General features: G+C 39.8%; 1 protein-coding gene across 10 annotated transcripts in view; it reads left to right on the top strand.

Moving 5' to 3' along the window:
- LTBP1 (latent transforming growth factor beta binding protein 1) overlaps window positions 1–14867 on the top strand; it is a 188647-nt gene that overhangs the window by 149155 nt on the left and 24625 nt on the right. For all 10 annotated transcript variants that reach the window (XM_050315045.1, XM_050315039.1, XM_050315040.1 and 7 more), the window contains 2 exons: window positions 4100–4225; window positions 6424–6567. In XM_050315045.1, coding sequence (XP_050171002.1) covers window positions 4100–4225; window positions 6424–6567 — 270 coding nt within the window. The remainder of the gene's footprint in view (window positions 1–4099; window positions 4226–6423; window positions 6568–14867) is intronic.

Below are 14867 nucleotides of genomic sequence, written 5' to 3'. Positions count from 1 at the left end.
CTCTTCCAGACACTTTGCCATGTGAGTAGATTTCAGTGAGATCTCAGTATCATGCCTGAGGCTGAGATGCCCTCATCTCGTTTGGGTTGGCAGAAAACAGGAACACAGTGTTGAGTTGAATAGTGTGCTTGAGTGCGGACATTTTTTTGCCTTTCCTTACATCTTGGTGACATTAGATCAAACGAGTTTTGATTAAAGCACACAGCACTGACTCACGGATTCTAAAACAGGTTGTAATTACAGAGAACTGCTTTAGTTGCTGTATAGACATAGGATATATTAGTTTCATATTTAGTTTTTTTCCACTTAATTTTCTCCATGTAGCAAGAGAATCACCACTTACAAGCCTCACTCTTTATGGGGTGATTAAAGAAGCAAATGTCCTTTCCGGCTGTAAAAAAGAGTCCTTTGAGTGAACTGTCTAGACAAGGAAAAATATTTGGTGCTTGGACCTTCTCTGTAATATCCCATACATTGAAGATGTTTAGACTGTACTTTTTAAAAACAAAACTGTCTTCTGTGGCTGTATTATATACTGAATTAGGACACTTGCTACAATCCCAAGTTTTATTTCTACAGCTTTTTAGTTGATGACCTTGGGTTTACCTATGAAGAACCACCTGCATGATCCATTGCCCTGTTTCCTTTAACACTTAGCTTTTAAGTAAGTGAAATTCCATAATTTAGGTCATTCCAAAATCTTCAGTAGCAGTTTCTTCTGCTTAGGTTTTTAACAGAGTAATTGTTCTGTGGCTCAGGAACTTTTTTTATTCAACTCATGTAGGCCACTGAAAATGCAAACACTGAGCTATTGTCTGTTGTCCTAAATTCCTGGCTGTCAATCTACCATTGTTTACTCATTTTGAATTCCTTTTCTGAATAAGAGATAGAGTATTCAGATTTTTTGCTAGACATGTGAAACTGATGATCACGTGGGACTAAATAGTAAAATCAGATATGTTATGCAGGTACAGTGCACAGCAGCAAGAAGGAGGAACCAGAAAAACACAACCGTAAAGAATTTTTATTTTGTTTCTCCCAGTAACTCCACATGCATCTTTTTATAATTTTGTCATTATGGTGACTTGAAAAGGAAAAGGTATTAAAGGTAGTACTTGGACCTCTCACCTTTGACAGTATTTTTAATACAGATATGTTGTATACTCTATTTGTTGAATTATTTCTACTAGGGAGAGTTTGTGGTAGATTTAAATAAGTTTAATATGTAGAAGCCACCCAAAATTTCATATTCAGTTCCTTGAGAATAAGCATACTGGCTATTGTATTCTTTGCCAAATACAAATTACCATTTCTAACATAAATTCTTTCAATATTTTTCCTTTGTTTAATAAATCAAGATATAAAGACTATTAAAATCTTTATTGACAAAACTTACAAACCAAATAATTTTTTCTGCCAGTTCCATCTGCAAGTACTTTTTTAATAATCATAATTATACTCATAAATTTTGCCTAGATTATGGTGTATGTAGCTCATACATTTTTTGTATGAATTGTGTGTTTTAGCTCAACGTTGTTAACCAGTGAATCAGTTCAGTAGGTGTAAGTTTCCAACCACTTAAGCATCCTAAAGAGAAATTAAATGCCTTTCTGAGAAAAATGTTAAAATTCCACAGTTTACTCCATTGGTACTGAAATTGTCAGAGACAGTTTTTTAACCTATTTAAGAGGTTGTGGGTAGTCTCTTATGGCCTTAAAAGTCTATGTGCAATTCTAAACCTGTTCACACCCTGCCACAGCACATAGGAAAAACTGGTTTTCAAGACCCCAAAAATGCCTGTCCTTGTGGCATGTGGAAGTATGTGTGGATGAATTTGAACACTTGGGGAGCAAGAGGGCAACACAATAGCTAACAGGTGTAGATAGTAATGACATGCTGTTAAATTTTGATAGCTTGGGGGCCTGTGACCGCTTGGTTCCAAGACCAAGACTTCCCTTTCAGCTGAGCATAAGGCACAATTTAAAAGGAAAAATGTCCTTGCTGGGTGAGCACTGTCAGGGGAAGAATTTGTAATGGGAAAGCTAAAAATTCTTGTTTTCACTTAGGAAGCCTGCAAAGTGCCTTCTCAAGAGGATTAGATGTTTTTTTCCCCTTCTGCAATCCAGAGGGTGTTGCAGAGAGCTGTGTTATCGCTCTCTCTCCTGTGCTGGAGAGAAATGGCTCTAACAGACATGTTAGAGTTTTGGGAAGGCAGGGGAGAAACACAGAGGATAAAGGGGCCCTTAGAGGGCAGGAACTTTCCCTTTTTGTCCCTGAAACACAGTGTGTAAACTGCACTGTTAGTATTTTGTAAGTTTCTCATGAATAGATAAACTTTTTGAATTCTTTCCACTGCCTTGGCGTTTCTGGGGATACCTCTGTATCTTATTTTACAGAGATGCATCTTTGCTGACTTCTGAGATCTTTCTTTGACATAACTGTGAAGAGCTGGAGGAGTAGACAGGACTATGTTTGAGCCCTGCTCTCTCCCAAGAGAAAGACACTGAGAAGCAGTGCTGCTCACCTGTTCTAAGAAGGCCTTTCTCTGTAGCAATGCAGTCCCACCAGCTCTTTAGTTCAGGGAGCGCCTAAGGCCTTCACTGGAGGTAGTATGATGGCAGGTACCATCATATGAAGGGCTACTGTAATGTACAGAATTAAACATAATTAATAAGTACTCAGATAAATCAAGAACAAATCCCTTTATTCCCCATTTAAAATTTAGTTACCCTTTGAGGCACTCTGCAGAAAGCAAGGGGACAGCAACCTTATTTTATGTCATAATGCTTTTTAGGAAAGAAATACAGCAATATTTTCTCTCCTTCAGACTGCAGTGGAATTTAAAAGGAAGAAGGTACTAATCATAGTATCCTGGCAGGTTCCCTGTTTCAGCTCATGTTCTTCCTCCTGAAAAGCATACCATGACATCTTTAATGACCACAGATGGTCAGGGCTTTGGGTTTAGGTCTTTCTTTAAGTGGAGATAAAAATAATACATTCCTTGCACTTGTCATACACTTACGAAAATAAACCATAATCTGCCACAAGCAGCTTTGCTTCATTATAGTATGATGGGCAGCTGAGTCAAAGAACAGACTTACTCATGCAAGTAACTCTTACTCCCAAGGCCAGCAAACCACAAACAGGAACTACAAATGAAAGGGACAATATAGAAAGCATGCAGGCATTGGGATTACTTTGCCTACTTGAGTAAGATTATTTGTGTGTGTAAATTTACAAGATTAAAGACAGAAGGCTCAGTCCACAGATACTGACCACTTAGACCATGAAATTCTCTTCTGTGATGGGAGCCAGAATGAGATCTGTGCAGCACTTCTGCACAGGGTGGGTATAGCCCTACCCTTGAACTCATTTTTAGGCACAGTGGGTTCAGTTTTGCAGGTGCTGTTGACTGCATAATACTGCACTGGTAGAGTCTGTAAGTCAATCAGAGAGATTATTTAAGCCGTGGCTTTATTATGTGGTATGTATCATTGAAAAAAAAAAAAAAAAAAAATAATGGTGGTCTAGTGGTAAGGGCGCGGTGCTGTCACCGCGGAGACCCGGGTTCGATTCCCGGTCAGGGCCACTCCCGGGCAGGTGGGGCTCGTTAGCCCTTAAAGGCAACCCACCTACGTCCTAAGGACCTCGCTGCCACCGTCCAAGCTCGCTTGGTCCCGGCAGATGAACCTTAGGATTAAAGGGTGGGCTCAGTTCCGCGCACACTGTGTCTCACCTAAAAAATCCAATGCGCAGGCTGGAAGGTGGAAAGACCTTCCCCGGATCTTCGCTCGCGAAAGACTGGCCATTATTATTATGTATCATTGGTTGGCAGGTTTGGTGAAACAGATGGGTGAGGACAGTTGACCAAAACCATTGTCTGACATATTTCCTGCAAAGTTAACACTGAAACAATTTCTTAAATAGTATGTGTGCAAATTTTTGTGTCTTGTCCTTTGTGTGTTGCTTCCCAAGATGTAGAGGCATGTTGCTGCATCTGTTTGCAAAAATGGCCTGTCTGTTAGTTTTCTGCACACTTCACGAATGTCTGCCTTTGGCTGTCACGCAGCCTGTCTGATGTGAAAATTCTTCCTTGCAGATGTGGATGAATGTGCAAATGGCACAGTATGTGGCAGTCACGGGTTCTGTGAAAACATGGATGGCTCCTACCGTTGCCTCTGTTACCAAGGGTATCAGGACACACAGGATGGACAAGGGTGTACAGGTGAGTTTTTACGTGCAAGTAGTCATTGCTGTGAAGTTCAAGGGATGAAAAAGCAGCATTCAAACAGAACTCATTTCACAAGGACATTTTAATTTTCTGTCATTTTTTGTTAAAGTTATACCACTTACTAGTAAAATGAGGTTGAGCTGTGCTTTACTGACTGAACTTTGTGCCAGATGGAAACTTAACTGTGTATCTATTTAATGAGAACCTGCTATTAGGACAAATGGAAGCCAACAGCAAGTAAGCTGAGCCACTCATTTTATCTCCTTTGAAAAACCCAAGAAACCTCACTGTTTCTGCATGTCAGGACCATTCACAAATATAAATCATAATAGGTTGAATTTAATACCTCAGCCTATTCAAGTGCACCATCTGTTTTGTGCCTTAGCTGAATAACCGGGACCCTGCACTACCCCTGCAGGAAATAGTGTCTGGCATTTCCTGCCAGAAATGCCAGGCTGAATTAGATGGCACCTCCTTAGGTGCACGTATTTGAACAGATCTTAACACTGGCTTCTAGCTCCAGGAAAGACACCTATCACCATGAAATTATGTGAGATTTTTGTAGATGTGAAAATACTGCACATTTCTTTGTGAGTAGTAGGTTTCCAGATCTGCTGTTAATAGTGATGGTTGGACCTGAGAACCGTCTGAGGCAGCACAAGTTTCTAATATAAAATTAATACCAGATCAAGGAAAGGTATTCATTAAGCAATTTCTTCAAGCCAGAATCAGGATGAAACACATTTACCAGGAACAGAGACTTAAACGGAATGTCAAACAGAGAGGAGGAGTTAGAAGTTTTACAGAGTGTTTGTATGCGTTTTCTAATATATTAAATAGTTTTGTTACAAAATTCTTTATGCCATTTGGCACTTAGCTTGCAACATACCAATGCATATTTTGGCATGCAGTAACTTTTCATGGAAGAAAACAAATGAAGCAAAGAAAGGGAAAAAAAGGGGGAAAGGAAAAGCTGGTATGGAGCTAAATTTAGTTTTGAGTTCCTAGTGAAGTAAAACCATATTATAATATATTAGCTTATTTTATCTTGAATACACAATATAATATGAAATATTCTTATAAATTTTGAAGCCAGTTATCTACAAAAACAGTTTTAGAAAAAAGTAAGTCTCTAGTTCCTGACTAGGCAGTGTTCCCCAAAGAAGACTTGTTCCTTATGAGAGAAACCCAGTATAAAGAAGAACATAAGTATATTTTTAAAGTGTTGAGCAAACTCTAAGTTAAAATGCATATTTATATAAAAATATACAAAAATAACATTTATTCATATGGGTAGATTTTGTTGGGCAAGAGGTAAAATTGATGAAGCATTGCCTCACAAGTTATATGTTAGACCACACTCAGTTATAGAGATTTCTGAATTGTGATACAGAAATTATCATTTACAGATTCTGTCATTAGTAGACAAAGTAGATTTTCAGATGTCCACTTTCGCAAAAGAGAGTAAAGTTAAATAATCCTGACAATATTTGGTAATCCTTGCTTAAATACAGTCAACTCTCCTATCAATCAAGCAAGCATTTCAGAGTAGACTGGTTAGCAGGTGTATGGAATCCAAGTTAAAAATATGTGGAATGAGGAGTTTTGCAGTGTTTGGCAGGGGCCCCTGGGTGACCTGTGCATAACTCTTCTGGGTTCCAGACCAGCCTGTGAGGCAATGCATATGAGAGGCATATGGTGACAGTGGGGCTGGGGAATGCACTGATTTGTTGTTCACAACGAAAATGGGATCTCGAGGAGGAAAATTAATTCTCTTTTTATAGTGCAGTCTGAATCACACCAAAACCTCTTAATTGTGCTCCTCGAGTTTAGTGAGAGTTTGATAATAGGTCAAGAAAACGAATTAAATTAGTCTGAATATTAAATGCCAAGAAGAGGATACACTGAAAAGCAAGTATTTAAAAATGAGAAACACCAAAAGAAAAAAGAAAAAAAAGTCTACAAGTAGCACCTAATCATCACTAATAGCCTATAAACTGTCGCTTTCAGGGACCTTTATTTCAAAGGACTGACTACTTGTTTATGAATCCACTTAGGTAGTAGTGAGTTTTTAATCCTTCCCTAGAGATCACATCAGTAATCTGGCAGACAATATTGGCAGAGATACAGCAGATAAAAGAACAAACTGTCAGTAATAGGTCTCAATTTATGGTTTGGATTTTTTTCCCCAGATGTGAACGAATGTGAAATGTTGAGCGGAGTATGTGGTGAAGCCCTCTGTGAAAATGTTGATGGTTCTTTCCTGTGTCTGTGCTCTGATGAAAACCAGGAGTACGATCCAATGACCGGACAGTGTCGCTTCCGTACCTCACCAGGTAAAATGCGAGTGGAATTTTGCGTGCTTGCCATTATTTCCACTGCATATGTAACCACAGGAAAGGCGAAGTTGGTTTAAGTGCTGGTGTTGCTTTAACAACAACAGAAAAATTTAAAACTTTGTCTTCTTGGAAGTGCGTGCATGAGAAGAGGTTTTTCTAGGACAGAATATTTAATCAGTGAATCATTAGCAGTGAAAACATAGCAGAAACACCTTCTAAATGTTATATATCAACAGACTTGGCAATAATGATGAACTGTTACAGCAGTTAAGAGTAAACAGTTCCTTGTTTGCTGTACTGTAATAACGAAATGTGATATGGAATCAAGTCTGTGGCCTGAGTGATTTTATTTTTTGTTCACATTTTTACAGACATCCACTAGTATGCTTGGACAATGTTTAAGGGAGCATATTTTTAAAATCAGAATTTGTATATAGTGATATCCTGTTAGCATTATCTAGTATTAACATAAGTCCTAAGAAAACATGGTGGGGACAGCAAAAACCCAAACCACTAAATTGTTGACAATCTCCTGCTGTTGTCAGACACTCAAAGAGTGACTGTTTGAGGGTCCTTGCCTACTTTACTCCTTTTTTCCCCACTAGTCCATTGTACTTGATTTGTGAGGGTTTTTTATCAAGTGTTTTTTGTGTTAAAAATACTACTGGAAAGCTGCCTTCACAGTTCTACACTGATCCATTTTGGAGAAAGGAACAAGCCCTCAATAAGGATCAACAGAGTACAAGAAATGAAAATATTTACTTGGACACCTTTTTTTTCTCCTCCAGAATGCAAATCTTGGTATTTTTTCTTATTTTGTTCTTACACTACAGGCTGATCTAGCTTCTGGAAAGCTTTGGTTCTAGTGCCAGGATGTAGACTCTACAGTTTCCAATGTTGTGGCTATTTTCTCCTGTCACTCATGGTCTTTCAGACTTGTAAACAAGGTTGAAAGATCCGTGACCTAATTGTGACAAGTATTTAGATCAGTGAAGGTAGAGCTCAGCAGCACTCAAGAAATTGCCTGTGACACAATCATTAGTAGCTGATTGACAAACGTTTTTGTCCTGTGAGGAGGTAGTACTCTGGAGAGTTCAACTACTTGATGAAACAAAGCCAAAGCTACAAAATTAGTAGAGGACGTGAGCCATGAAGTCCAAGGAACATTTGAGCACGTACCTTAACATAACTGTGGGGAGGAAGCGGCTGAAAAATAGAGTGTGACTGATTGTACTGTCAACAGATGGGTACTCTACTGTCAGTACTAACTCCATTTTGTTGTCAGCAGTGAACATAGCTTTGCTGTGATCAGTTTGGAAAGAAAGTATTCCTCCTTCCCCTCCAGCCTTCATCAGGCTCTAACAGAACCCATGCTTTATCTTTGTCTCTTCTCTGATAAGGTCATCAAGGGGGACATCGGAAGGATCTAGTGTTGAGTACTTTACACTATATGCTCTTGAACTAGAATAAGGCAAAGTGGCTGTACCAGGGACAAAGATCTTCCTATTCTCTTTTCTTCCAAAGTAAAAGGAGAAAAGACTGCTGTTAGTTCTTAAAAACTATACTTGCTGCAAAGACTGTTAGGATAACCACACATCCTCTGCCCTTAATGAGCACATACTCAAGTTGGGCATGGTGCTTTGGGAGCTCCTGTGGTACATGTGGACATCATCTGTCAGTGTCAGCTTGCACCTGCCTATTTTCAGGAAGGAAGAATTTAATCTTCATTATACTGTTGCAGATATCCATCGTTCAACATGGTTTACTCAGCTCTTGCTTATTTCTCATTCTGTATTTTTGTGCATAAAGAAGAGTTTGTCCAGCTCTTATGAAGTGCAAATAGGTGAAGTTTGCTCAAATGTTACTTTAATTTGTGACGTTTCTTCCATGTCATTAAAGGCTGTTAGATTTGTGTAGTGCTGTGTGTTAACACTTTTCTTATCATTAGGGCTATTGAGACGTCCTTTTATTTAGATTTCACTTGCTCTAAATTTGTCTATTGTTAGCTGTGTCTTGAAACAATCCTAACAGTGTACGTATAAGGAATTGAAGCCCATATTGTCACATTCCAGTCAACAAAAACCAACAAAAAAAGTAATTGTGCAAGGTTTGATTGTCTCATTCCCCTCCTCTCCAGCCTGCCATTCACAAAATGTAGGAAATGCTTCAAAAAGAAGAAAAGGAGGAAATAACTTTATTCTATACGAGATGAAAATTTGCTGTTATATACATCTTTGTATGTAAGAGAGAAAAAAATGCATGGGTTAGGTTAAATTCTTCTCATTTATTCTTTTAACAAGCTATATAAAGCCATTTGTGATTGATTTCTGTCAATTACCAAGCTCAATGTAGTTCACGTAATAATACCTATAATTGTGGGTTTAATTGTTGCATGTTGCAGAATGCATTTAAACTACTAATAGAGACTAATATATTAGTAACATGTCTCACTGCATTAAATGCATAATGGAAGCAATAATGGATAGTGTATATTTGAGGATCAGAACAGGTATGGTTTGGGGTGGAATGCCAAAACTTAAGGAACTGACTGCTAGTGAGATCCCTCAGTCTGCTTAGTGAGGTGTCAGCTACGGTGACCCACACTTGAAATGTCTCTATACCAATGCTTGCAGCATGCAGAATGAGCTCGAAGCCTTGGCCCAGTCACCTCTAGAGATATGATGTCATTGGCATAAGCCAGGCCTGGTTGGATGAGTCCTGTGACTGGAGTGCCATGTTGGATGGTTACAGGCTTTTCAGGCAAGGCGGGAGATGGTGTATGTAATGAAGGGGCTGCAATGCATGGAGCTTACAGATGGCAATCGCACAATTGAGAATTTCTGGGTAAGGATTAAAGGACAAACAAATAACGTGGATGTCATTGTGGGAGCCTACAATAGACCATCTAGCCAAGACAATCTTTGAGAAAGTAATGGACACCTCCAAATCAACTACCCTTGTCCCTGTGGGGAACTTCAATATGCTGGGTGTTAACGGTGAACACCACACAGCTTGTATAACCCAGGCCAGAAGATTCCTAAAACACCTGGATATGCATGTGCACTGCACACACACACACATTAAGTTTTGCAGCTTGTCACATGTGAAGTCAATTGAGAAATATAGACAAGTTCACCCTGATGATAGGCCCATACAAATCCATTTTTACTGGATTTTTGAAAATCAGATTCTGAAATTCAGAATCAAAGAATGTGATGAGTGGAATGGATCCATAAGGATCATTGAGTCCAACCCTTAGCCCTGCACAGAACCATCCCTAACAGTCACACCATGTGCCTGAGAGTACCATCCAAATACTTCTTGAACTCAGTCAGGTTTGGTGCCGTGACCATTTCCCAGGGAACCTGTTCTGGTACTCAAAGACACTCAGAAGGGTGAAGAACCTTTCTCTAATATCCAACCTGAAGATCCATCAGTTCTACACGTTTTGTGTTTTTTTCAGATCAAAGTGTTAGCAGGATAATATTAGACAAACACTTCAGTGTATGCTGAAGTCTGAGCATACACTAATATCCAGGCTATCCACTGAATCCCATATTACTATTACATATTACTATTGCACGTTTTTGCATCAAACATATGCAAAAGCATATTGTTGAATCAAGGCTAGTCTAAGGTATATAAAACTATTTCTAGTAAATACTTCAGATTTCAACCATTCAGCAACTATACAGAATTTCTCATATAGGCTGTTGTATCAAGAATATGATAAAATTACGTTCCCGTACTAGCATATTTTAGGTAGACAGATATTGTACATTTTCTAACAAAAAAACTGAAGCAACAATACAAAAATAAGTATCCATTTCCTATCATATTTTTCAATATACCTAGTGAAATCACTTTCAAAACCAACCTTTTTACTAAATGGTTAATAATCTGTGAAAGAGAAATTATAAACCTGTAGACACAGACTGGTCTTGGTTTAAAAAAAAAAAAAAAAAAAAAGATTTGTGTCTCATTTGCCTCATTTGCTTTTCCAAACAGTCATGACGCCTGCTTGACTAACCCTCAGTCACAGCTGTGTAAACAACAGCCATTTAAGCTGCTGAACAGATAATGGGAGGAGAAATCAACACATCATATGTAAAATGGGAATAAAAAAGGACATGAGACTGTCTCCCCTTCCTCACAGGGCAGCTTCTGGTGTTCTTTCTCTGGTAAAAAGGATGAAAACTGCCATGCTTTCTCTCCTGTTGAAAATTTGGCTTTGATTCAGTTAGACAGATGGCAAATGTATGATTGGGTGTCTGAAGTACTGCTCTCTCACCTTGGAATGGCAGATTTCATCTGCATTTCTGTGCCATGATAGTCTTAACGTAGTTCCTATTGGATAGCAACTGATACCACAAAACCACCTCAATTGATGCAATTCAGAACATTATGGAAAACTGTAATTATCTGATGAGGGTTGACCACACGCTAAACTAACAAAGCTGAAATAAGCACCCAGCTGGGTGTTTCTTTTAATGTACAACTTAGTTATATTGGCAAAACTGCAAAGGAAAGTTTGCCTTGTAGGTGGCAATGCTATGCTAAATTTGAATAGAGGGTCTGCCAGTCCCTGAGCATCCCAAAACTCAAGTCACTTTTCTGAGGAAACTAGAAATAATTCCATTTGTCAGTTTGGAATTCAGAGACAAAAGAACTATTACACACGTTTATACCATTGAAGTGCAATCCATACTGGCATTATTAAACCTGCTTTCCTCAAAATGGATCTAGTATTTTCATGCTCAGTAAAGTTGCCTTACTCCATCTGCTTGAGGGAATGTGGGTGAGCAGTGATAACAGGACTGAAGTAGCAAGAGCTGTAGTTCATTTAATTCCTTCAGCATTTGTTGGACAATCACTATCTTCAAGCTCCCACCTCACAATCATTATTTTTAAGTGGTATTTTTGAATCACAGAACTGTTTAGGTTGGAAGTGACCCTAAGATCATCAAGCCCAACCATTAACTAGCACTGCCATGTTTGTCACTAAACCACGTCCCCAGATAGCACATATTTTTTGAACACTTCCAGGGAGGGTGACTTAAACACTTTTCCTGGGCAGCCTGTTCCAATGCTTGACCACCCTTCTGTGGAGAAGTTTTTCCTAATATCCAACCTAAATTTCCTCTGGAGCAGCTTGAGGCCATTTCCTCTCATCCTTTCATTTGAGGCATGGCATAAGAGGCCAAACCCCACATCACTACGATGTTCCAGTTAGCTGTAGAGAGCGAGAAGGTCTCTCCTGAGCCTGCTTTTTCCAGGCTAAACAGCCCCAGTTTCCTCAGCTGCTCCTCTTAAAACTTGTACTCCAGACCCTTCACCGGATCTGTTGCCCTTCTCTGGAAATGCTTCGGCATCTCATTATCCTTCTTATACTGAGGGCCCCAAAACTAAGCACAGGATTTGAGGTGTGGCCTCGCAAGTGTCAAGTACTGGGAGGTGGTCACTGCCCTGGTACTGCTGGCCACGCTATTTCTGATACAGGCCAGAATGTCACTGACCTTCTTGGTCACTGCTGGCTCATGTTCCACCAGCTGCTGACCAGCACTCCCAGGACCTTTTCCACCAGGTAGCTTTCTAGACACCTCCCCCAGCCTGTAGTGCTGCATGGGGTTGTTGTTGCCCAAGTGCAGGACCCTGTTGAACTCCATACAGTGGGCCTTGGCCCATTGATCCAGCTTGTCCAGTTCCCTCTGCGGTGTTTTCCTATGCTCCAGCAGATCAACATTCCTACCCAGCTTGGTGACCTCCTGCAAACTGACTGAGGATGTTCTCAATCCTCTACTCTGGACCATCGATAAAGATATTAGACAGGACTTACCCCAATACAGAGCCCTGGGGAACGCCACTTGTGACTGGCCACCAACTGGATTTAAATCCATTTACCACCATTATCTGGGCTGAGCCATGCAGCCATTTTTTCACCTGGGTCTTCCTTCCTTATACATATCTATCCTTCTTATAGATGGGTGTCATATTTGAACTGGGACCTCCCTGGTTAGGCAGGATTGCTGTTGAATGACAGAAAGTGGCTTGGTAAGAATTTCTGCCAAATCCCTCAGTAGCTCAGGTGGATCCCATCCAGCCCCATAGACTTGTGTCAACATGGCATAGCAGGTCATTCACTAACTATTTCCTCTTGGATTACTGGGACTTCATTCCGCTCCCCATTGCTGTCTTCCAGTTCAGGGGGCTGGGTACCCTGGGGATAACTGTTCTCACTAATAAGGACTGAGACAAAAAAGGCATTAAGTATCTCAGTCTTTTCCTTCTTCTTTGTCACTATGTTTCCCCCCCCACATCCAAAGAAAGGATGGAGATTCTCCTTAGCCCTCCTTTTTGTTGTTTTTTTGTTGTTGATGACAACAAAAAACACGTTGTCTTTTATGCAAGTAACCATATTAAGTTCTAGTTCAGCTTTGATCTTCTAAAATGCTCTCTGCAAATAACTTACTGACATCCTTGTAGTCCTCCAGAGTTACTCTTCCCTGGTTTTAAGGGTGATTCACCTTTTTTCTGAGTTCTAGCTGAAGTTCTCTGTTCGGGCAGGCTGGTCTTCCCTGCTGTCTTGTCTTTCACCACGTAGGTATGGCCTATAGCACCTTTAAGATTCCTCTCTCAAAGTACATCCAACCTTCCTGGATTCCTTTACCCCTCAGGACTGCCATCCAAGGGATTCTCCTAAAGTGGTGCAAGTCTACCCTCTGGAAGCTCAAGGTGACAGTTCTGCTGGCACCCCTCCTTACTGCTCCAAGAATCAAAATCACTATAGTTTTCTGATTGCTTTGGCTAGGACAGCCTCTGACCATCACATCACCCACCAGTCCTTCTCTGTTCACAAACAGCAAGTCTGACGGGGCACCTCCCCTGGTTTGCTCTCTCATCAGCTGTGTCAGGACGTTATCTTCCACATATTTTGCAAACCTCCTGGACTGCTTCCTCTCTGCTGTCTTGTATTTCTAGCAGACATCTAGTAAGCTGAAGTCGGCCACAACAAGAGCCAGTGATCGAAAGACTTCTCCCAACTGCTTATAGAAGATTTTATCTCCCTCTGCATCCTGGTTGGGTGGTTTGTAACAGACTCCCACCAGAATATCTGCCTTGTTGGCCTTTCACCTGATTCTTACCCATAAACACTCAACCCTATAGTCTTCATCATTAAGTTCCAGACAATTGAGACAGTCCCTAACATACAGGGCTACCCCACCACCTCTCCTTCCTTGTCTATCTCTTCTGAGGAGTTTATAACCATTCATTGCAACACTCCAGTTGTGTGAGTCATCCTGCCATGGCTTGATGACAACAAATATGCTATAGTTTTCCTACAACACCATGAAACTAGCATTTGCTGCAGTAGCATCTGGAAATGTACTCTCACGCAGGTATAAAATAAGATTCTGATTCTTTCCTGGATACCTGCATTGCCTGAGAAATGTCATATGCCTGGCTTATTGTGCAAGAACCTGAAGAGAAATGAATGAAATCTCGAGGAATTGAAAATCGGCCAGCATGCAATAATTTTTAGTAGGTTTTTTGTGAGCTAGACATTTGTTAAGTGTTAAGCATGAAGAATTATTTCCCTAGATAAAAAGGAAATGGGCTAGTCATCTCAAGATTTATCTAATATTCCTAAACAAAGTTTTGGGTTTGATTAATAAATGTGAGCATATGTAATTTTAGAACTTGGTGACTTTATTGATGGCCTGAAAAAAGTTGTTCATATCAATCAAGTGTGAATAACAATTTTATGTGGTAGTTCCCACTTCTGAGCTCTTGATGAAAATTTCTGTGAAGTGCAAAGTTAGGTAGACAGAAACTGCAAATACAGAAGCTTTAACTAGGTATTTTTTTTCAAACTCACTTCTTGGTGTACTTTAGGAATGCCTATTAATAGGGTCTTTTATTGGATCTATGGGACAGACTATTTTGCCTCCGGTCCGTATAAATATTGTGAGAGGACCCACTCAGCTGCCTAAGGCAATAAATCTGACTTCTTGGCTGGATGCCTATTTAAAAGGAAAACACAGAGTCAGTTAACTTAACATCTGCATTATATTCCTCTGCTTACCATGGAGTCAGTAAGTTATTTTTGCAAAAATCATAAAGTGCCTTATATTCAAATGTGGAACATGCTTTTTTCCCAGTGAAATTAAAAGGGACTGTAAATGTTTATTCTTTTGAAAATTGTGTCTTTTTCAGTCTGTGCCTTAGCTCCTTTATCTGAAAAATTAGATTGTAATGTTTGCTTCCCTCTGTGAAGAGCTTCCAGATTCATATGTAAA

Source organism: Myiozetetes cayanensis, unplaced genomic scaffold (genome assembly GCF_022539395.1).
Source record: "Myiozetetes cayanensis isolate MyiCay16 unplaced genomic scaffold, myiCay2020 scf2-11, whole genome shotgun sequence".
Classification (NCBI taxonomy): domain Eukaryota; kingdom Metazoa; phylum Chordata; class Aves; order Passeriformes; family Tyrannidae; genus Myiozetetes; species Myiozetetes cayanensis.
The sequence above is the reverse complement of the archived record's forward strand: the minus strand, read 5'-3'. Positions and strand labels throughout refer to the sequence as shown.